The sequence below is a fragment of the Lonchura striata genome, chromosome 6, assembly GCF_046129695.1.
Source record: "Lonchura striata isolate bLonStr1 chromosome 6, bLonStr1.mat, whole genome shotgun sequence".
NCBI lineage: Eukaryota > Metazoa > Chordata > Aves > Passeriformes > Estrildidae > Lonchura > Lonchura striata.
Window position 1 is genome coordinate 36,080,963 of NC_134608.1, and position 25,236 is coordinate 36,106,198.

General features: G+C 35.7%; 1 protein-coding gene across 4 annotated transcripts in view; it reads left to right on the forward strand.

The window, feature by feature from the left end:
• TTBK2 (tau tubulin kinase 2) overlaps window positions 1-24,065 on the forward strand; it is an 82,662-nt gene extending 58,597 nt beyond the window's left edge. For 3 of the 4 annotated variants that reach the window (XM_021533522.3, XM_021533521.3, XM_021533523.2), the window contains 3 exons: window positions 4,475-4,723; window positions 14,216-15,483; window positions 16,453-24,065. In XM_021533522.3, the coding sequence (XP_021389197.2) occupies window positions 4,475-4,723; window positions 14,216-15,483; window positions 16,453-16,921 (1,986 nt within the window). In that variant the 3' untranslated portion in view covers window positions 16,922-24,065. The remainder of the gene's footprint in view (window positions 1-4,474; window positions 4,724-14,215; window positions 15,484-16,452) is intronic. The other variant, XM_021533524.2, reaches the window with a different exon arrangement.
• The last annotated feature ends 1,171 nt before the right edge of the window (window positions 24,066-25,236 follow it).

A 25,236-nucleotide genomic window follows, 5' to 3' on the forward strand; every position in this document is an offset into this window, starting at 1 on the left:
TTTTCTCCTGTCACTGTTTCTACCAAAGACTTCTTTGCCTTTACTTAAAGAGTAAGTGAGATTAATGGTTAAGTGATTTGGAATCACCTCACAGTTTTATTTCTCCCCTATTTAAAGTAGATATTGTGGCATGTATGATCTAAAGGTCAATTATTTCAAGTTCCCTTGAGCCAAGAAACCTGGCTATATTTTTTCTTCTTGTATCACTACTTTTTGTGAAAGATACTGCCAGCTCATTAGAAAAAGAAACTTATCACCAGCTAGTAATTTATTATCAGGTGTGGAATATCTTTTATAGTGAAAATGAACTACTCAATGTAATTAACTATAGCAGCGCGGTAAAATTTCAACTGTGCTTAGATTCTCATGGAAAGGCAAGATCATATCTTTCATAAGATATTATATTTCGACATCATACTTTAAATTATGTAGTTTATAGAAGATTTGTTTTATATAATAGAAAATACAGAACTGTGTTAAACAACAGATTTTTGAGATTCAGCTTGAAATATTAGTTACATGAAAGAATTTTTGATGGTTAGAAACCTTTAAAGGTGAGAAATAATTTTAAATTTTTAAGTTGTTCTGTTTTTGTATTTTAAGGTCAGTTTTAGCAAAGCAAACAAAAAGAGCAGCACTTGGTCCTGTAAAATACTAATTATCAAGTGTCTTTATTTCAAAAGTCATTAAAAACAGCTTGTAATTTTCTATGCAAATGCACAATACCACTGTACACTTTATACAAATATGGCTCTTTTGGAGGAAATAGCTGTTTTACTTTAAACTAAAAGTAGAAGTGGTACAAATATTATGTACTACAGTGCAAAAAATGGACACTATCTTTGTCTGAAAAGGAAGAAGCTTCAGAACATGGGAGCAGAAATGGTTGCAAACAAAGTTATTTATTATAAAATGCATTTGAAGAAATACTGGCTGAAGTAAAAACTTGAGTGAAATTATATTTTACTCTGGCTTTGCAGGGAGATAAGTAACATTTATCATTATCTCAAAAAAGGGGGAAATTAATATAGTTTATGTTATGCGGGAAGGACAAGTAGTGTTGGGAGTGCAAGGTGAATGGCAGGAAGGAACTTGGTGTTTCAAAGGTGAGTGATGTACAATAGGAAATATAACTGACCTGGGAATAAAGAAATTAGAAATTACTTAGCCAGTTTAGGAGCTGGGAACAGAGTGTGTTTGTACAGTGTGTCTACTCCAACTGTGATGGCAATTTGTGGTAGTCTTCCATCTACTTCATTAGCCCTGGAAAGCCACACAAAGCCTAAGAGGCTATTTCAGAGTGAGTTTTTCTTTTTGGCCTTCATTGGTGTATTCCACTTTATAAAGGATACTTAAATATTCCCTATAAAGGGTACTAGAACCCGGTTCTTTTTGGTGATGTTCTTGTCACTTCACTGGGAGCAAGTGTGTGTGTATGCCTCTTCTTCCTGTCATTCTCTCTGTTTGAATGTCCTGGTGACCTCAGGGAGCTGCTTGGTAGTGTCCTTTTCTTTCTTTCTCAGAGTACTTACCCTGAAACTGTTTTTTCAATGTGATCCTTGGTTGTGCATCAAACATTCTTGTTCTTTATTATTTTTTTTCTTGGTAGCACCTTCCTGGCAATAAAAATAATAGCCAAAGGTCATACTTTACTTTTATGCTTATTTAATTATACTGCACCAGTTACTAAGAGCAGGCTTAGATCCAAGAACGTTAATTTTAGTATTATAAATCAAATGAATGTTACTAAAAGGGGTTAAAAATAGATGTTGAAATTATAGTAGTATAGAAGCTTAATATAATTACTGAAATAGTTCACTCGTTTCAAACAGCCTGAAACTCTAGGACATGCCAGCATTCCTGATCATCATGCTTATGAATCTACTTCCCATATGGATTTTGACTGACCTGCTTCTCTTTCATTTAGAAGAAAGTACAGTTTTGCTTTTTGGGCTTATTTTGATAGGTTTGTTAAATATGCAAGGAATTAACTTCAGTGGTGAATGAATAAAATAGTTTTCCTATCATAAGTATTTTTTCCTATCATAAGTATTTCCTATCACAAGTATTTTTTTAATATTTCCTTTTTACTTTGACTCTTTGTTCTTAATTTCTTTCAGAGCTTTATTGCTCAGTATTTTAGTAAGTAATAGCATGGATGTTTCTGTATGTGAAACTAATATTTCATACACTCACCCATAATTTTATTTTCTCCTGAAGGAAAGAAATGTCTGGTCTACAGTCCTTCCATTTGTAGATAAATATTCTTCCTGAAATTGTTTGTGTTTGTGGACTTCCTGTAATTGTTGATAATATCACTTCTCACCTGTTATACGCAGCATCAGCATTCTGTTAAAAGTTTAAAGTTGCACCAGTTAAGAAAGGAAACTTGAACTCAAAAATTAAGAGAATAAAATATGTAAGCTGGGGGATAAGAAAGTCTCAGGCATAAAAAATTACAGCAAATTTTGCTATCTATTATGAAAGAAAGGCCTTCAGGTAAGAGAAGTATTTTTCATGTTATCAGTCTTGGTTTTTTAGTTGCAATACAGATTCTGTGTGCTACCAGCAAAGACCAGTTTGATCTGGCTTAGTTGTGGGCACATGATTACATATCTGTTGAATACTCAGAGCATGCTAAGGGTATATGTGCTGACTTTATGCTTTAATAATGCCTTTATGTTGGCTTTGGCTGTAGGACAGAAAGTATGGGATTTGCTGTAGCATCTACTATGAAGCTAATTTGTCAAAACAATTTGAGCTGATCTGCACTAATAGTGAATTTATACTGGAGCAACATTTTGCATCATATGGCTCTGGTTTTCTTTTCCTACATATGGTACTAATGGGCTAGAGCTGGACTTTGTGTTGTGGACCCAGCCCTCATTAATTTTTTGTGTTTGTATTGAATTGCGAAGAACTCCATACAGTGCTTGCACAAAACCTTGCAACTTATATTTATCAAGCAGATATTTTAATAAATAAGAAATAATGAATTTGAAGTAATTAAACATGTAGCAGCTCTTTCCATCTTCATTTTCAGTTAAATTAAACAACAGTTTGCTTTGGTCCCATTTGGCTGACAACACAAATTTGAGTAGATATATATATATCTGTGTGTGTGTGTGTATTATAGAAGAGGGTTTGCTGTGTGAATCTATTTATTTTTATTATTTAGAAATATTGCTGAAAGGGAAATTTTGTATGTCAAGGTTATGTTTTATCAAAGCTTGCTCTTAAATTTTTATTTCTGAGTTGTAAGTAATTAAATTTTCATGTACCTTCTATCCTTATTTGCTGCTTTCATGAGATACCGGAAATCCTTTTTTTTCCAGTTGCAAGTCATCTATACATTGTGGAAACTGAAGCTTTAGTATTGACACAATTAAAAGATACGTTTTACTTAGAAACAGAAATGCTTGCTAGATGCTCTTGCTTTCTGAAGGATATAGGTTAGAATTGCAAATACTGTGGTAGAAAACAAAGTCACCTTCATGAAGCTTGCAGAAAAATTCCATATCTCTACTCTTCATGGTTTTCTCTAACTGTGATTGGAAGAAAGAATTGCAAACTATGTATAGCAATTTCATTTACAGGTATTTAATGTGTCACCATCAGATATTTATTCAGTAGTGGAAAAGGTCTTGCAAAAAAACAGTTGATTTTAGCTTTGTATATCAAAGATATAGGTTTATTAGAATCACCAATAAGCAATTAAAAATGTACTTTGTCTAAAATTAATAGTTTGGAAGACTCTACAGTTCCTAGTCTTTTTTCTTACCTATTATTTAAATGCTTTAATTAATGTAGTTCAAGATGATGCAATTGTTCCTTGATTCTCCAGGCCAGTATAGTCTCGTAGTTTGGTCCCATATTTGGGAAATTTCATCAGAATTGTTTAGTGTTAACCTTAGTGATTAATCCTGTCAGGTGCTGTTCTTAATGTATGCTACTATTGGCACAGCAGTAAAGCCTTCATTGGGTGTACATGCTATAAATCTAGTAATCTCAGAAACACAGCTAGGATGTTGTGCAGATGTGCTAAGTGTTTGAAAGGATCGGTCAATGATCAACTAGCCAGTTATCAACTGATGTACAGAATGTCCTTGAAACAGACTCTATTAGTTTATTACATTTGCCCTATATTGTTACTGATCAGTTATAATAGTTGCAATGGTTGGGCTTAAATAATCTGATTTTATTTTCCAACCTAAATGATTCTATGATTCTAAGACTGAGTGAATGAAGAGGCCAGCTAGAGAAATTATGATTACTCTTGATTTTGATACTGTATTTTTGAAAATGGATGATGAAAAATGTGAAGATTAGACTTAAGACACCTCTTAAATGATGAACTTTCAGCCTCTTAAAGAGTTGTGAATATGGTTTTTGAGGGAATGCATATAGGTGAAACACAAACAAGAATTATTAAAATATATTCAACCTTATTTTCTTCCCCGCCATGTTCTCACAGCTCAACTCATGTCATATGCTGCATTTCTCCACTCCAAGAATTTCAAGTCCCATCCTCCGCACCATGAGCCCTGTAGCCTATCTGTCCATCCACTCGGACCCTCTGAGGGAGGCTGCTTTACCAAGGAGTCAGCCAGCTGAGAGCCACTCCTCTTCCTCCCGCTCAACTGCTCGTAGGCAGCTTCCTGTCATTCCCTGTGGCAGCAAGGTCCCCCCTGTCATTCGCATCTCAAAAGCACAACCTGAGCAGGTGAATAAGCCTTGTCTTCGTAGAAGGGACTGCATTGTAGCAGTCATCTGTCAAGTTTAACAGTTTTCAGTTGCTCTGCACAGTCTGGTGCTAGGCATATGCTAGTCATACTGCTATACACAGCATCCTAAAAACGTTTACAAAGATCAAGTTGGGGAGGAAGAATGGATCTTTTCCAGGAATAGAGTTGGGAATACTCTGTGACAAAGATATATTGTCCCACTTAGAAGAGGGGAATATTTAAGAAGCTGTTATTCAGGTTAAGATCTGGAGCACAAAGCATCTTTGGATGTTCTGGAAGACAGATTCACTTCCTCAGAGATTTTCTCTTGAAAAAATATGGGATTATAAAATCTCGATTTTTTTAAATTTTTTGTTTAATTTCAAACTAAGAATTATGGATTCCTATAATCACAGTACCAGCTGAATTTCAAATTGGGAGGACATATTAAAATTTGGACTGTCTTTATGTGACAAAAAGGGATCTAGAAATAGTCAGATTGTTTCTTTGGAAATTAGCAAATAATACAATTTTCCCCTGCTTACAGTATATAAAATAAAGATGGCAATTATCGGAGGTCACAGGTAAAGAAAAAATGTCACTAAATAAAGGGGACTTTTAATAGTTTTGTATTTCCAGTTTCATTTCAATATGAAAGATGAAGGCTTGCAATCATAATTGAAGTTAAGGGTACTTTTTGTATTGGTCACAAAAACATTGAGATCTGCTAAATAGTGTGAGTTTGCATTGTTGGGTAAAGCAGTATGACATAGCATTAATGCATAAGACTAACATATCATCATCATCATTTTACCATTAATATTTCATTTGGATTATATTTTGTGTTGCCTTTCATTTCCAATGTATAAAAAGTTCTATATTACAAACAGTTTTTATTTTTTTCAGTGAAGAATGAACAGGAGTATTGATATTAAAAGTAATTAATTAAGCTTAGTTACTTTCAAAATTCTGTAGGATCATTGGTGTGTGATAACGAGGCAAACTCCTGACTATTTTTTAGCTGAATATTAAAAAAAAAAAAAAATCTGTGCTCAATGTATAAAAAACGAACAATAGCTCCCCAATGTTCATTATTGTGAGCTTGATGGGATACCAAAATACCACATCTTCATGATGAGGAAGCTGACATATTGAGTAGGGAAAGGGACCTAGGAGAAATTAACTCATTAGGAGTTAAGCTTCAGTATTTTTCAGCATTGGTTTATATCCTAGGATGCAAGATGACCTTAATTTTTGGTTGTTGGTTTGGTTTTTTTTTTTTTTTTATCTCTATAGTTATGATTTAAGTTTTTCAATCAGAATTTATTACAGGTGTAATTAGCAAACTTAGTAAAATGTGCACAATGCTCAGGAAAAGCAAGTTGGCACAGAGGGTCTTCTCTGGATTCCTTAGTACCCAAAAATAAATACAGCTGCAATGTTAATAAGGGCTGCAAAGTTATGTACTTTGTCATGTGAAGAAGACCTGGCATTGTGCCAGGTGCTGCTACTTGGTGGAGTGAACATTAAGCATCTTCTTTCCTTTTGCCTGGTAAGTGCTTGACTGCTGTGTTGCTTTTTGTGATTTGAAAGTCATAACTGTGTTAAGAATTACCAGTTTGTCATTTCCTATGGAAAGTACAAGCATGTGATTGTTTAGTTCATTCCAACAATGAAAGCCTCATATACTTTATGGCTCACTGAAGAATTCAAAAACTTTTGCAAGTCCTTATCTTTTTGACCTATCTTAAATATTTAAAGGAATTTTGTCATTCATGTTAATCTGTGTCAATATTTGGTACTGAATATATTTTCACGTCTCTTGTTCTGTCTGCAATTTGGTTCAGCATTCATAACTAATGAATTTCAGAGGTCAGGGATCTGTATTTTTGAATTTACTTTTCATAAAAAATAATAAATGATACATCTGTTTCTGGAATCAAGCAAAGCAACTTTCTTTCCAGATTTTTTATGAATGGGGTTCAGGAGCTCTAACCTATGTGCCTGTACTTTGGTATCAGATAGCATGAAATCTCTGTATATTCTCTGCTTACTAGTGCAGAGAGGCTATAGGATGTAGGTTGGTCTATATTTGCTCAATAGAGGTCTCCTTTCTTGCCATACATAAATTATGAAAGAGAATTGGGGTGTTTTCCTTCAGCTCTCCTTATTTATTCAACTTGCAGCATAAAGAAAAGCATGTGGTAGCATTAAAGCTCTCAAATAAACCAGATGAATTCTTTGTATTTGGGTCTGAAAAGTGTATCTGGTGTGCTATTAGTGTCCTTCTCATCTACAGCGTGGTCAAATTGTACAGCAAATCCTCTGGAAACCTAACACTTTTCTTCCTTTCTGCAAATTTTTCAACCAGATGAGTTCTCTGCTCATTTAGAGAGCCGCATTCGGTGTTGTGTGAGGTCAGTGGTAAAGGTGATGTGAGTGCAGCAACTACTGGCCAGGGCTGTGTGAGAAGATACTGCTGAAGTAGCTGTAGTGCTAAATGTGCAGCTGTGTCTTAAGAAACAATCAAAATCAGTGACTGCAGATTTTTATCTCTGGTTTCTCAGCTCTAATTCTCCAATAAGATAATGAACACCTCTTCTAGGCATGGCAGCAATCTAGAATAATTTTAAACTAGCTGCTCTACAATATGATACAGCCCTTAACAAAGGTGGATTCCAGTTTTGTCTGTCATTCAGGTATATTTTCATTTTTTTCAGTATGCTTAATTTGGTATGTGCAGGATTTAATTTAATTTAAATTTAATTATTTTATGGTTATTCAATGTGTTAGGGAAGGCTAATCTGTGTCTCTCAGGTTAAGCAATTAGAATTAGCAGGCATTTATACAAATATTTTCTCTTCTGTCTTAAAATTCTCAAATTTATACCTTACTGCAACATTTAAAAATATTTTGTAATTATATACTTATATAATTAGTTGCAAAATGTTCTGAAATCTTCCCACACAAGAAGCTATGGAAATTCAAGCCATCATGTTCATACTTGTATCCAAGATGAGAAATAATATAGTGATCTGAGTTGAAAAAATTACCTTAATTTTTAAGCATCTCACTGGAATTCAGGGACATAGGGAAGAATAAGGTAAGACTTCTTGATGTGTTCAGGGGTTATTTAGAGAAACAATGCATATCCCTTATAATTGTTTTTTTTAAATTTTAGCTGTTTCAGGTTTATGAGCTAGGAGTGCATATAATTGTTGTGAATTTTGTTCTTTTTTATTAATGAATTTAATATGTTTTGCTAGTCTGCAATAGCAAGAGAATGAACATTTACATTGGTTTTCACATTTAACAATCCCTTTTAGACCATAAATAGACAAACGAAACCCCAAAGTGTTCTTTTCAAATTTGTCAATGTTATTTACCTGTCATGTATGGCAGGATTGCTCTAAAACTCAGCTAGTTAACACTCTGGTTTAGAATTTAAAATATCATCTAAAATCCTCTTCTGAACTTCATTTTAAAGACACAGGACATTATCAAAAATAGATGTGTTCTTGAAAGAAACGAGGGAAGAGGTTTCTTCTGTTTGGCGAGTCTGTGTTTTTACTGCTGCCATGGTTAAAACCATAGTTTGTCTGTAGAAAAAAGGCTTTAATTTCAGATTTTACAGAATTGTTACGCCTCTGGTTACCTATCCTGATGGAAACTATATGGAGTCAGCACAAGGTTTAAGTTAGGTTCTTCCCTGTTTTAATCAAGACAGAAATTCAAGGAGTTAGTCCAGCTTGTAGCTACGAGAACTGTTTCATACACGGTAGATTTGATTTTTTTAAGTAGGGAAACTGTGCAGATGTTGTACCAGCTTGTTCATGACAGGGTAATTGTTAATAACCATTAATTTTTCAATACATTTTACTCTGACTTACATTCTTTTAAGCAACTGGATTTTGTATTGATAATGATGTTTCTAGAAGAATTTTCTTCTATACACTTTCTCTAGTGCAAACAAGTAAAAATTTTTATTTTTTACTTTTATCAAAGTGTCAGAGGAAATTACTTGATACATAGACATCTAAATGTTACCTTTTCAGAGCAGTCTTTTGTCTGAAGGAAATTCTTCAGGCATACTTTTTTCTCATCTGCCTTTGGTGTAAAGAAGAACTAAATTGTACAGCATGTTAAATTCTTCCAATGGAAAGTTTTCCAGTTGTAAATTAGGTAATTAAGAGTTGAGGACAAGCAAGTCAGCATGAATGACTTACCTTTTCCCAAGTAGTGTGTTGCTGTAGAGAATGTTTCCATTTGTAGTGACAGAACCATTTTGACCATTCTGCTTCTGCAGGTTTCTCCTCTAGAAGCTGCAGAAAAGCCATGAAGGTCTGGACTTAGCTGTGGTAATAGCATCTGCATACATTGAGTCAAAAAACCCCAAACATTCAAAAGTTATAATTGTTTTACATGTCTGTGGTTTCTGGCATCAGCAGTGTTTTTCTGATTCCCAAAATTTGTAATCACAACTTGCAGTTATTGTTGTCTGTCCTTAAAGTTAAATTTTTTTTTAAAATTACTCTTTTAAAATGCCAATCCTATAGAAAACATGCATGATTTATTACGTTTTTCTAACATCATAGTTTCATTAGTATAAAATACGTAAAGATGTTTCAGGAAACACGGTTGTCCATTTATAGCTCTGCATCTTTTTCCACCCTCTTCCCATTTCTTGCAACTTCCACGTAAATCAATGCCAAAATTAACATTGTAGAAGAAATAATATACCTGAAGAGCTGTGGAGAGCAACATATGCCTCTTTTCAGATAGCTAGAAAAAATCTTCATATGTTACTTCTCTTTAGTCTAGGATTAGGGCCTGCTACATGTGAGTTTCTACTAAAAAATGATGGTGTCCTGAGACCCAGCAGTTCCTACAAATGCCTGCAGTCCTTGCAATACTGTATATATGGGGCTATTGATAAGGATTCAGTATCAAAATTTACAATAATCTCTAGTCTAATCTTCCATAGCATATGAATTACAGCCATATGTTTCTCCTATTTATCACCCTATTAGTCTTTTTGTAGAAACAGCCAATATACTTTAGTAAACATAAAATTAATTATCTTAACTTCCCTACTGTGAGCTTAATCTGGGAATGGAATATAAGGGGTACAAAAGACTGCACTCTAGAAAGTCAGTAGGAGGGATAGTAGTAGGTAGGGAGGATTTTGGGAGGTGGGTCTGTTCTGAACAGGAACAGGAAGCTGTGAGCTGTCTCCCAAGATATAAAGTGTGGCAGTGGTTTACTTGTGTGAGAATGGCACTGACAGTAAATTACAGGACAGTGCATTGTATACCCTTGGCTCTTTCTTACAACCTGCAGTTCAAATTTCTTTGCAGAGGCATAATATTGTGCAAGGAAATAGAAAGTAAGTGATGCAAGTAAAGAAAATCTCATGAAGTAAGAGGAAGCTGGTGAACTGGAAAGATTTAGGGAGATTTTTTGGTCTTGTGAATCAGAGTTGCAGTTGCAGACTTGTGCCAAGGTTAGTTTTGTTCCTACTGGCTATAGAGCTAACCATAGGTCAAAAAGAAGCAGGGAAAAGAGAAAAGATGTGGGGGGTTTAATCTCCTGGATACAAAAGCTTCAAGGTTTACTGAAGTAGGAAAGATGTTCTGAAGAGTAAATTGATTAGCTGAAGTGTCTTCAGAATGTCCAGTATATAATGATAATATATTAATATGAAAAATTACAAATAATGAAAGGATTAGCAGGAAACAGATCTGCACACCTTTTCTCTAAGAGGCCCGAAGTCCTGACAGCCCTTGACATGCAGAAGTATCAGACATTGTGCGTGGAATGAAGAAGCTATTGCTGATAATGTACAATAATCCATATTCACACCTTCATGTCTTTCCAATTTGGCGACTTTGCAGACCTAAATTCAGTATTTCATTCCTCTACAATTAGCTGTATATGTACACAGAGGCATTCATGCACACATATCACTTACTATTGCAACCTGTCAAAGGTTTAAAAGAAGGAAAGTTTATCAGATCCTGTAAAGGATGTCTCAGAGATATTTATGTTGTTGTTTTGTTCTTTTTCCATCTTGACACTGTCTTACAAAATTTTCTGAAGAAATGCAGGATAATTTCTCATCTTGGTTCAAGTGTGAATTTGAGGAAACATAAGGGAATTAGGAAATTATTTTAGAAATGGCCATAAGATTCAAGACTGTGGTCGCAGTAATTTCATTCAAATATTTTGGAGTGAACGGAGAACCTTGAATTCATTGTTCCATATATTGTCTCAGCCATTTTTAGTCATCTGTTGTATCACATAACTCCTGTTGAAGTATGGGAATTGCTATAATCAGTGTTATAAACCAGTTATAGTGAGCTGAAAGGTAGGATTTTAAGTTGTATTCCTCATATTTTATGTCTTAGATGAATAGTAATCTTTGTTCCTTAGGTTCAGTGTTTTACATAATTAACATAATTAACCATAAAAATCTCATAGGATAGAAGAGTGTTTAGTGTCACAAGAAATAAAAATATGAGGATCATTTATGATTACCCATTTAAATTTATTGAACATATAGATGAAGTGTCAAGTTGAACGGGGATATAATCTAGTTCTTGTACTTTGAGAAGACTAATAAGAGGTTTATTGACCATGTGAGAATAGAAGATTTTGTTTGTTAGTGAATAAATATCATGAACGTGATATATGTGTTCAAAAAGCCTTTTCTGAAAGTATGAATTATTCAGTAGTACCACATCTTTATTGATACTTAGGCACCTAGTATCCTTTTCTCCATTTGTTCAATATTTCTTTTTCAAAAATAGCTCCTGCCTATTTGATTGTTCAACAAGCCTAGTCTCCTCTTTCTTCAATGTAAGGGTTAAATCTGTATGGCCAAGATGAGCTGGGAAGACTAGAAAATTCTCTCTCCAGATGTGGCAAAGGATATGAAGTCTATTGAAAAATGTAAATTAACTTCATATGAGAACTGCTTTCTTCTAGCAAAGAATTGACATATGAGAGAGGTGTCACAAGGAGAAGAGTGTTTTAATGTAAATGTATTTGAGCAAAAGAGGATTTATTTGCAATTGCAGTTCTTCTGGAAATATATCAAATAGATAAATACCCTTCTGAAAGCAAATGCCTAAGGTGTCTCATCTCTGTAAGTTGAGAGGACACCCTGATCATTCAGGGTATCAGAGGACACCCTCTATTCTGAGGGAAGTCATCCCTCAGGTATGTGGATGATAACTCTGGTGTTTTAATCCTGAGTTTTGGATTGGCAACTCAATTAGCTCATGAAGTGAAAAGTTCGAAAAAGGAAATATTTACATGTCCTTACTTCTGAGTTGCATCTGCAGCCCTGGATAATAAGGTATTGAAACAAGCTTAAGACAGAGCTCAGTGGACATCAAATGCCCATCTGATCACTCCAAAATGTGAACCTCCTCTTCCAAGGATAATATTGCATTAAAATTTCCTGAACCCACTTTTAGCCAGATTGTAGATCAGAATTTTTAAGCAAGCTGATGATTTTTGTCTGACAGGCCAAAATAAGTTCCTCTGTCATATGAAAGCAAGTCCTTTAATGTAGGCTACCTCAAGCATCCTACATATGTATGAAAACCTATGGGACAGTTCCCCTGTTTCATAGATCTTTTTTCCTTGGTTTTTTTTTTTCCCTCCAGTATTATCCATTTTCCTCTAAGGAGAGAACTCCTTAGAGTTCTCCGTAAACTGTTTTTTAACACTCAAGACTTAGACACTAAATGATCTAATTATGGAAAGGCACTTTTAAAGAGAATATTATTTCCTCTGTTCTTTCTGTAGCTGAACTGATGTTCTTCGATTCTCTCAGAAGAAATCTTTTGCACTAAGAAACACTTCACTTACTCAAAGGGGAAATAGCGTTTTTTCAGATGAAAGAACCTGGACTGAGAGTAAGAGGAATACAGGACTGTTTTGCCCAAACTAAGTAACCTCAGATTTTTCCTCAATGTACCATTTTAATTCAGCAAACATGGATGACTGTATTGGCCCAAGCTTGAAAACAAATAATAAAGGAGACAAAAAGTAGACTCTTACTGCAATCTCTTACTCTCTCTGTGGCTTTTTTTTGGTTTGGTTTGGTTTCTACTGAAAGTAGTACCTATGTACTAGCTCTTGCACAAGCCTAGTAAGCTCAGCTCAGCACTGTGTATAATTTCTCTAACAAAGTCAAATACAATCTGTATTATAACATAGCAGAATTCTATCAACACTCCAGTAGTTGTCTTTTCTACCAGTAGTGAATCAAGAAAGTGTTTTAACCAAACTCAGACCCCAGCTTCCACTTTCTGTTGAGTAAAGATTGTGTCAGATTCGTGAGGCTACATAATAGAAAGAAACACAGAGCTGAACTCCCTGTCCATGTAGAAAAAGATGTAATAGTAGCCCTTTGATTTGTAAATATTTTTTTACTTTTTACACCAACTTACTCCATCAAATATATGTAAGCCAGAATGTGAGATATATAAGTTCTTCATGTGAGAGTGCATTCCTCCCATGTCTCCACAGACAAAACTTGTGTATGTGCTGTCTAACCCTCCCACCTCATGATTCTTGCATTTGTGTCTGTATAGTTGGCTGTCTTCAAGTGGGAAGGTGATAAACAACTTCAATTAAGAAGGTGATAAACAACTCAATTTGGGTATTTTCCCTTTTTGATGGGAACTATAGGAAGTGGGTTTATGCCCTTCAAGTAGAGAGAGATATGAATGGAGGTTTCCCATTTCCTGGACACATACTCTAATATTTAAGCTGTGTGCCAAAGACAGTGCTCATCATAACCAATTGTTTCTCAGAGGGAATATGACTTATTGATATATCGAGGTTTTAGGAGTGCTTTACATGTATCTATTGGATCAGACCTGTTAGGGGATTTAGATATGTAAGTATTTACTTTTTGAATGTCTTTAATCACCTTAGGTAAGGAGATATCCTAACCAGGTTACTTAGTTAAAATGGGGCATAAGTTCAGTAGGAAAAGTAATAACTAATACTAGATACTCAGAGAGGTTCTTTTTCCAGCTAAAATATATTAAGAGTAGGGAATTTCTGAATCTAAATGTCACTGTGTTCTTTGTCTTCTGCATTTGTCTAGAAATATTGTTGTGTACTTGTTAAAGATTTTACATTTAGATACAACTTATTCTAAGAGTATTCTAAGAGTAAAAAATCTGCCTGTTAGGTTGGATTGATTTCCAGGGGGTTGCTAATTGCAGCATTTTTCACTGACATTGTGTTTTTTTTGCCTTTTATGTATTTCTGTCTTGGGGTGATAGACTATTTTTTTTCTAATTATCTACATGTACGTTATGAAGTCAGGTATTATTTGAACATTGTGATTCATAGGAATCATTATATAATGTATCTTGAAGATGTGCAACCAAAGATGCTATTTAAAGGATGTTACTTGTATAACATTCCCAAGTTTCTCACCCTTTTCTTTTAATTTTCCAATGCAGATAACAATACCCAGACCTTCAGTGGCATCCACACAGTCTGCTTCAGAGAGCTTTCACTATGGCCACCAGCTGGAGAGAAGAGAGCAGGATGGTCAATCTGTAGAACACACTGTGGAACTTTCCTCTCCAAAGGAAAGTTTGCCAGGTTTGGTTGGGACAGAAGATGGACTTCCAGCTTGTGCCGGCAGACCAGATTTGGTACTTAATATTAGCCAAGAGGTGCTTGACAGGGGAGGACTTGTCAAAGACTCTCTCGGTCTTCTGGACTGTGACCAAAAGGACCTACCAGAACACAATGGGATACAGGAAGAGAAAGAATTTGGAAATATTCCTGTGGAGGAGGCTGAGGAAGAAGGGCTTGCAGTGGTTTCTGAGGATGCCATTGAAATGCTAAGCAAAGAACAGAATTCTTCTTTGCCAGGAAACTCAAGATCTGCAGAGGAAGAACCTCTAACAAATACTGAAGCAGCTCAAGAATCAAAGTCAAAGCCTGTCTGTTTGGTGCCAAATCAAGATGAAGTTCTGAAGTCAACAGCACCTAAAACATCAGAATTGTCTCCCTCAAGACTTACTAACACACATGTTAATAGACAGGCAAGCAAAACAGCAACCATTCAGGAAAATGGTTTTCATTCTGATAAGGAGGAAGTCCATAGCCAAGACCTGAAATGCCATCAAGTGGCCCTTACTACTATTTTGCAGCAGGAGAATAAAAAAGAGAAAAATGCTCCCAGAAATGGAGAGTTATTCCACTGCATTTCAGAAAATGAGAATTCTTATCGATCTAAGAAGGACACTGTTAAATCTTCTTTTGTATTCAGGCAGAGTCGAATCCCAGTTTTAGCACAAGAGATAGACTCAATGTCAGATTCCTCTTCTGTTTCTGCAAAGGAAAAGCTTCTTCTAAAAAAGGCCCATCAAACAGACTTGGTCAAATTACTTATGGAAAAGAGACAGCTCAAATCTTTCATTGGTGACCTCTCAAGTGCCTCTGATAAGTCACTGGAGGAAAAAATGGCTGCTGCTCCAGTACCATTTTCTGAGGATGATGTCTTAGCTTCATTTTCTAGATTGACACTGGACTCTCATTTCAGCAAGCAGAATGAAGATAGCTCTTTATCTCCAAGCAGCCCTCAGTCCAGAAAAAGCAAGATTCCAAGACCAGTGTCTTGGGCAACCACTGATCAAGTCACCAGTTCAAGTTCAGCTCAGTTCTTTCCTCGGCCACCACCAGGGAAACCGCCTATTAGACCTGGGGTAGAAGCTAGGTAATGCAGAGAAAATAGAAATAGATTTTCAGATTGAAAATGGATTTGAACTAGACTGCAGTTACTGTGCAGGATGTAGTGCTGTAGAAGTTCCACCCTCTAACTGCTTTTTAAAAAAATGCTGGGCTTCAATTCTCTGAGAAACCTACATTGTTGGAGAATGAATAGAGGAGAAGCTGCTACACAAGAATGAGCCTGGTTCAGTGTTAAAGCTAAAACATCAATAGATGTGCATTCAGTGTTTTGAAACCTGACAATCTACCCATTTTATTAAAGTGGGGTCACTTTTCCAGAACTGCTGGTTATTTACAAACCCGTAGAAATTTTTAGGAGCTGTTGTATTTAGCCCCCTTGAAAATGAATCTGTTCTTAATGTAGACATTGCAAATAGTTGGAGACTCCAGCCATCACCATTGAGTCAATTGGCTATGCTCAGATCATGTCTAAGTAAACCAACTAGTTAAAGGAGGGCAGAGTGAATTTTAGAAGACCTCCCATTTGCCGCGTCTATATGCAGACAACCGCAATGTAGTTTTGTCAGTGTCTACATTCCCAAGATAAGGATAATTTTGATAAAGTAGTGTAAAATCCTTTGAAGGAAGTTGCAGTGGGTCTTGTCATCCCTTAAAATTGTGTATGGGAGTGCGCTGATGGTGTGCAGGAATGGATGTACCCCTCCGAAACGGCAATAAGCACTGCTCTTCAGTGCACTTCTTCCAACCCCACCAGGAAATTCCCATTATCCTGTAAACACTGAGGCTGCTTATGTGAGTGAGTTAATGTAAATATAAACACTATGTTGATCTGAACAGCACAGAAACCAAAGCCTAGATCCAAACACCTGTACATAACAGGAAAGTTGAGTTCCACATATCTGTCCAGCAATGCAAGCTCCTCCTTAGTGATACAGAGTTTCTATTTGAATTTGAGTGAATAGGTGGAAATAATCTTTCTTTGTTTCTTCTTAAGGTTGCGCAGATACAGAGTCCTAGGCAGTAGCAACTCGGATTCGGATCTTATCTCTCGTCTGGCTCAAATCCTTCAGAATGGATCTCAAAGACCAAGGAGTTCTACCCAGTGTAAAAGTCCGGGATCTCCTCACAGTCCAAAAACACCACCCAAGAGCCCAGTCATCCCCCGACGCAGTCCCAGTGCCTCCCCTAGGAGCTCTTCTTTACCCCGTACTGCCAGTTCTTCTCCGTCCCGGGCTGGGAGATCCCATCACGATCAGAGGAGTTCATCCCCCCATTTTGGGAGGAGTAAATCGCCTCCTAGCCATTCAGGCTCTTCATCTTCTAGGAGATCCTGCCAACAAGAGCACTGCTGCAACAAAACAAGCAAGAATGGTCTGAAAGGATCTAGCAGTTCTTTCCACCATTCCCCAAACACTAAGACTTCCACAGGAAAGAGCAAATCAACTACTAAGCTTAGCAGATAGGAATTGGGTCTTGACAGGTATAAAGTCTCCTCCTAAATCTGATGCATGTTGTGTCTGTGTACTGTGTATTTAAAAAAATAATCAAAAAAGGTATATTAAAAAAAAAGGTGATGAATCTGCACATTTTAAAGAAAGTAGCCATTGTAAACTATTCATGAGAAAGCATTCTGTGTAAATAAGTGTCCAGGCTTTGCCTTAGAGCAGGCAGCAAGCAGATCCACAAGATGGGAAGTAGAGGCCAGGGTAAGAATGGCTGGGTAGTCAAAGAGGTGCAATGTATTTGGAGTGAAAAAGTATCTTGAAGGTGAGTGTTTTAAAATGGTATTAATCTCAATGAGTTTAGTTTCCTTAGTTAGAAGATGTGGCCAATTATTTAAGGCCTTGCATACTCAAGGAGTATGTAAGAAAGCCCGAAACAGTTATTCCCAAAATTATGTCACTACTAGGGAGATAGGTACTGTTCGAGCATTTCTCTGCAGTTTTAAAAAAGCACACACTTAAGAAGATTATATTTCTACCTTATAAATTTCTTCCATTTTGAGATGATCTCACCTCTGAGTCACTCACTGAGTGCTTATTTTGTCCCCTATCATGGCACAGATTTCTTACCTAAGTATCATATACCTTACCCCTCTTGACACTGATGAAATGTTAAAAATTAATATTTGACAAGATGTTTTTGTACCAATAATATTTAGAAATTTGTTTAGCTGTAATTAGGATCTAAGAAGCCAATTCTCTGTTCTATATCATACAGTTTTCTGGGAGTCATAGGAAGGTTCTTCAAACCATGTTTCGTAGGATTAGGAAAAGCATTCCTTCCTAAGAAATAAGAGAAAGGAGTAGATGTGTGCCCTTCACTGGATGATGCAGATTTACAATAAAATGCAATAGAAGTTAGAAAATAAGAACCTTTCTTTACCGTCTTAATTCAACTAAACAAAGAACCTTTGTTATTGCTTGCTGACTTTTGTTTTTCCATTAGTTATGGATAACTTAAACCACAGTTTAAGTTCTTGCAATGCAGAGATGATTACCAATCAAGTTTCAGGTTTTTGGTAATTTGTTTTCTAAAATCATGAAAGATGAAACAGAGATGAGGAAATTGTCTACTTTATGAACTTGATAGGTTAGGGGTGACGGAAATATACTTAACACCCTTTCAAAATTCTGGGTAAGAATATTAATCATCAAAGCAAAAGATATGGAAAGAAATCTGAGATATTTTTATATTGGATTCTTGTAATTCAGTTTGCCAAATGTGTTTTTGATAGCCAAGCTTTGTTGACTCTTATTAAAGTCCATGCTGTTTAATTCCTCCAACTTTATTAGTAGTTACTTAGTAACATCTTGTGCTCTGCGGCAACCCTGCAGGGGATGAAAGGTACACAGCACCTTTTGCTATATTCAGAAAAGCATAGTGGGTCAGAATAGAGACAGACAAGAACACAAGCCTGAGAAAGATGCAGCCAGCTCTCCTCTGTAATGATTCCTGTTGTGGAGACTCTGGATGCATAGGAGACTTGTCAGTTACTGATCTGCTTGCTGTAGTCATATGCCTCTCCAGCCAGCATCTGTGTTTTTTTATTTAACCTCTGCCAAATGAATACTTTTGGATTTAAAAGGGAATATTTTGTCTCTGAGCTAACACATTCTAATGCTGCATTAAAGCTGCCCTAGAGCTGCACTGAATTTCACTTGCTTTGTCAGACTATGTTGATTTTTTTTCTTTTCTTAGTATGTATATTGTTTCCCATATGTAATGTAGCACAGTGTGGAACCTTAATTTCATTCAGGTTTCAAGCACTACAGATGAATGCAATAGGTAGGGTATACCTGCTTTTTCTGAAGAAACTGTACCATTGCATAGTCCTATTCCTTTGTATTATATTGTATAATAGGTGCTATACCAATAATTGCATGTCCTCATGGTAAATTATATAATATAAATATTTATATATACATATATGTATATGCTTATATAAACTCATTCTTTCTCATTTTTCATTTGTAACTTATGGACCACAAATAATCCAGTTCCCTTTCTGTTATTTCCTGTATACTTACCTCTTCTATTCTCACCCGCACCCCTGCCAAAAAAATCCAGAATGCACAAAGTCTTGTAGCCTTTATACCTTGGTACAGAATTGAAGGACTGCTGATTTCTCAACCAGCCAGTGTTTTGTGTTGCAGCTTGTTTTTTTTTTTTTAATTTCTAATTTCATGTGCACATTTGCATATGGAACAAGAACAAAGACTCAAAAGTTATCTTTATTTTTTATTACAAATAGGTCTTACTCATTTTTATTTCATGATGTGAGTTCTTAATTGTGAATACTTGTCATATAGGAACACGGACAGTCTATGAATACCTAATGGATGAATGTGACAACAACAAATTTCATCTTTTCCTTCCCATTTTCTACATGTTTCTTTACAGTATACCATAAAAAATAGTTTAGTCACATTGTGATGTTTTTGTCCTGGGCACTTGCTGGAATTATTTGTTAAGGTGGTGTGGCAGCCCGTGATTATTTTTCCTTATTTCTGAAAAGCATTTATTATCATCATGTAAGTTTATTCCTACATTATATTGTCAGATTTCATAAGTACTAACTTTATGCATCATTGCCTGAAAATGCTGAAGTTGAGGTGTTTATATTTTCTCTCTAGTGTAACAGGATCCAGAAGCAGTAATTACTTTACAGGTGAGAAAGCATATAACACCTCTTTTATGTTGTCTTCAAAGTCCAGGCTTGTCCGTTGTTAGACATTACTATGTAAAATAAACCAATGCTGTAGAAATTCACTTGTACTTGAACTACTTGCCAATGTAAAAACAGTAAACTATGCCAAAAAGAAAAAGAGAAATCAGTCATGATTGATGACATAGGCTTCTTTTGGTGACAAAAAAGGTAGAAGGACTATATTCCCTCAGTTGTTTCTTTGCTGTAGATTCAACATGATCTAAGGAGAAAATTATGAAGATGTGAATGGAGGAGCAATTGTGAATAACTTAGCTTGAACTACCTGCTCTTCTTGAGTTTTTTGTTGCTTGATACCCTTCTCCCAAAAGTTTACAGAAATGCTTACTGTAGTCCAACACAGCAATCAGTTAATGTTATTAAGTAATAGTCAGCTGATCAACTCATTCATAAATATTAGCTTAGTATTTCTAGAGGACCTATGTAATAATTAAGGACTCTGTAAGCCTCAGTATTTGAATGTGGAAATGGCTCTGCAGAAAGCCACCAATGTACACATGTGTGACCCTTGTGCAGAGTGTGTGTGAATAGTTTTGGCAGGTTATCTGCAACACATTTTCAGGGACGGGGAAGATTTTTCTCCAGTGTACAAAATGACTGCCGTTACTCTGCATAGCACACAGCAGTTTATATAGGAATATTAGCTGGGAAACAATAAAATTCAATGAGCTGTTGCTTTGTCTTCTTCAAGCCTCCATTTCTTTGGAGGGCAGTGCAATGGAGCCATGACATGTAGCAGGTGCAGATGCTGCATGCTCATTTCCTCTTTATGGTGTATTCTGTGTTGTGGCCAGCACTTTGGAGCATTTTTTAGAGAAACTGAGGTATGAAGTCTTTAAACTAAAATAGAACTTGAAATCACCAAACGTGTCACACAGTTTTGTGCTACAATATTGCATGGTAAAATCAATCTAAGTTACAATCTCAAAACTCAATATTAATTAACCTCTTTATTAATTGCAAATGCCAATTACTACTTAGGTAAAACCCTGCTAGAATAATAGAAAGTGTGATACAGTAGAGCAATGTTGGCAAGTTGTATGATGCTAAGCACCTATCTACGGCTTCAGCAGGATCAATAAGCATAGAAAATTTCACTGCTCAAAGGCAGGAGCAAGATGAGGTCTTAACTGCTAGTTCTATATAATTATACAGGAGGCAAAGCCCTGCAGAGTGACACAAGGCATTCATTACAGCCACCAGCCACATCCTGTCTTGGGAAATCTGGACATATTCTTAACTTGAATTCTGCATGTTTGAGATCAAGCTTTTTTGCATACCTCACTAAAGTCTTGATGTATAAGAAAGGATTTGGTCCTATATATTTAAAAATAGCTTGAAATATTTTTCATCTGAAAAAGACTTGCTGGAGCTCTATCATCTACAATTTGTAGTATTATGGTAATAACTATTGCTGGGAAAACACACAATTTTGATTTTATATATATATATATAAATACACATTTGTACTTAAGTGTATCTACATATACACTTATATAGATACTGTATATTATATAGAAATATATATATACATACATACATATGTGTGTATATACATATAGATAGGAAGAGTTTCAGCTATTCCATCCTGTTCACTGGAATTAATTTGCCAGAGTGAGCCAAGACCTGTTTTACTTTGATTTACTCTGGTCTCCTTTTAATCTACTGCAATGTCCCTATGCCCTAATTCTGATTCCGTGTCTTTTTCATATTACAAGGCCTCATCCCATAGTCCTACTTGGACAAAACACCCGTAAGTCCTTCTTATTGCAGTAATATTTATGCAATTGTTGACTGTAATGCTTCTGAAAACAATTTTTCTTTTTCTCTTTGATGAGAATCTAGATAAAGCCAGATTTACAGTAAAGTCTTTTTCCTGTAAACAGAATTTTTCTGTAATGAATTGAACATTTTTATGGAACACTTAGAGACATAAATTCTGGTAAGAAGAATGTGATTATTCCAATTTCTTAAAAAGGTCTAATGGAAAATTAATGATATGTGCCTCCAATTTTTATATATATCTTAAATGAGAGAGTAGTCTTCTGAAAAGGAATAGGAGAATAAAAGAGACCTCAATGTCAAACTCTTTCTCATGACAGGCCTATAATATGTGGATTTTTTCATGCAGGACTGATGCTGTGAGGTGACAAGAGCCGTGTGTGTCTTGTCATTCTCGGTGAGTCAGGGTCTGCTTCGGTTAACACCAAGATTGCTGTGTTGCATTCTCTGTATGCTTTTCCACTTTTAGGAATGGTCAGAGAACTGTTGGCTGGATAAAGGCCTTGATTTTTATCCTTGATTCCTCTGTTCAGCTGGTGAAAGCTTTGGGTGCTTGTTGGATGGTGAACGAGGCAGTGCTAGGTTAGCAGTTGAACTTGGATCTCGGGGGTGTTTTCCAACCTTGATGATTCTATGATTCTTCTTTCTGAAATTTATAGAACAGGGCATAATATTTTTATTCAAATTCTTTTAGCTAATCAAGTAGGCAGTGAACTGATGGGGTTTGTTTGCTGTTTTGCTTTTGGCTCAAATGTCTTTGGTTGTAATTAGTACCATTTTTGGTTACCAGGAATGCTGGTTAAAGGAAGTGAGGTTCAATGTTTTGACTACATGCATAGGTCATACATTTCTTAGCTAATAAATTGCATAAACATGCACCTCACATAAGAATACCTCACCTGTCTGCTTGAAGCCAGTCTTCCTTTTCCCTACACATAGTTAATATTTGTGAAAGAGAAATTATATAAATCAGCTTAGATTACATAATAATTGTCAGGAATTATTTTACACTATTGTCAAACGCCAGAAAGTTTTTACCATTTATTTTCATATGGTTTAAATAATCAGGCTTTTGAATATATATCTTAAAGGAGGGGTTTTTGTTTGGTTGGGTTTTTTAAGGAAAAATGTACTGAAGTCCATTGTTTCAAAGACTGATGTATTAACTTTGCAATGACTCTTGCCAATCAGGTTTGAACAGGTAGGCTGATTTTACTCTCCATTGATGATAACACATTGTCTCTCAACAATAATAATGACAAACCCAAATGCTATGCTCTTGTTTCTCCTCTACATGAAGAGCTTGGACCCCTGGGAGTTCTTGCTGTTCTTGTGCAGGTGCAACTTCATTAAAATCGGTATAGGGTCCTGTATTGTTAAGGCTCTTTCCCCTGATTAGGGACTGAAAAGATAAAATCACTCTATAAATATCAAATTTACCATTACTGTATTTTAAATTGGAAAATGCTTATTTTTTTATTGTTGTTATTATTATGACATGACATGACATGCCTCTGGATCTCTCTTTTTCTGTCAGAATTACTGTTGAGGGCCAGCTTTGGCCAAGAATACAATGTGGTTTCTTTTAAAACAATACCACAAGTGGGCTGCTTATGTGACGCCCTCAGCATCCACAAGTGTCTGTGGGAATTCAGCTGGAATTAATTTGATGTTTGTTTTGAGATCACTTGATCTTTGACCTTTTATGTAAAAGGCCTATGGTGACAGTGGAACAGCTTGCTCCGAAAGATGCAATGTAATTAATTTGGTCTGCTTGGCTTCAAATCCTTTGAAACCCGTATCTGCTGTATGGCAAGCAAGATCATAAAGGTTGGATGCAAAGTGAAGTAGGATTTTTTTGGACAATTTCACATCTTTTTCCTCTGACTGGAGATCTGGGTTTGTTGCCAAGCAGCCTTCTCTGCATCCTCTTTACTTTCATTGGCTAGAAAGCAAGACTGGAAATTCTTTCCCAGCTTTTAACTTTCTTTTCTATAGAGTCAGCCTGGACTCAAATTGCAGTGCTTGTGCTAACAGATGCCAATTTTAAAATGCTTTACTATGAATATCCAAACTAGTAGATTAAAGAAATCACCAGCAATGCCTTCAGACAAGTACTGACTTTTTGAAGTGGCCAACCAATGGCTGCTAATCTAAAATCTCTGGGCAATACCACAAAGAATTAAATCTGTGTATTAATTAAAAATACAATGTTGACAACACCATAAGAAATCAAGTACTCGATAGTAAAGTCTGCAGCATAATTATATTAAGTGGAAAGTAGTTCTGAGATTGTGTTTTACCATTGAGGAAGACAAATGTTGAGTCCTTCAAATTCTCTTACTCAGTAACTGCAATTCTCTTCCCCTCCTTGGAAATCCTGTAAAACATTCTTTTCATTTAAGTTTGCTCAGGCACCCAAGAGCATAAGAGTTAATGCCCTTGTAATGGTCATTTGTACATAAAGTTGTAATTATTTATTTTCTCATTTGTACCATATCAAGGCTTTGTACAATGTTTAAGTTTTGTTTTCAAATTATTTTGTATTTTATTTTTATAAACTGGTTCTAAATAAAATATTCATTCAGCATGCAAAACTTCAATTCTTGATTGTGTTTGTATAATGATTCATTAACTTATAAAGCTTTAGCTGAAATATTTTTCAGTGTTTTCAGGTTTTTTTTTTACTATTGTAACCCTGTAATTTAAATGGATAAAATGCTTTGGCAGTGATTATTTTTTTCTCTGTTTCAAGAAAGTAAAAAGGATGCGTATGTTGGTACTACTGCAACATGAATCAGATGTTCATACTGCAAATTGAAAAGATTGTATCAATGGAAGTTTAACTGATTTAGTAGGCTTATGTGTTGTATAACTATGGAAAATCCAAATGGGCCTCCTCAGAAACTTGATTTTCTATTTGTTCTTATCCCTTCTGTCTGTGTTCATCTAAACAATAAATGATTGTCACAGCCAGATCAGGTCAATTTAAGTAACAATATGGTGGTCCTGAAAAGCCAGCTGCTGATGGCATTTTTCCCTTTAAAACTTTACTTTTTTATTGAGTCAGAGGTCACTATAATTGACCTCTTTTGGGGATAATCAGCTGTCTGCATGTAGTCACTAAGCTTTTACAGTCTCTTGAGGACACTTGTCTCCCTCTGTGCAATAAACTTAAGCAGCAGACAGCAGAGAAATGAATGAATGGAAGTTGTTACTGAATCTGAGTGCTATGGGGAAAATGCAGTGATAAGCTACCAGTTGCTCTAGTTTCCTCCAAGACCCTTTTATTTCTCTTTCTAGTAACACCAAGTATGAGTGTAAAAGCATCAAAATTTTTATTTGTGGCTTGTGTGCCTGAATGTCTTAGTCCTATGCTACCAGAAAATAGTCTGCACTTTGCACAGTGGGACAAGTTTTTTAGGGAAGTCCAGAAGAATTGTAGAAAATTCCCTGGATCTCTTTCTCAGTATTACCACTGTTTTGCCATGCATTCAGGCAAATTTAAGCCAGCTCTGCCATTGTTCAAATCATTGACAGTATTTTCATTAAGCTTCATGACCAGGTCATTAGCTCTTGTCATTTATACAAATAGCCTGGACAGCTCCACAGGAAACAAATTGGGAGTTCATTCACTCAGTAACAGTTCAAGAAAATTATGTTTCACCTTCTGTTAACAGCAGCCAGAAACTTAATGGCATTGCTTATGGATGTGCACATGATTTCAGTGCTCCCAACCCAACCATCATCTGATCACAGAAAGGGTGT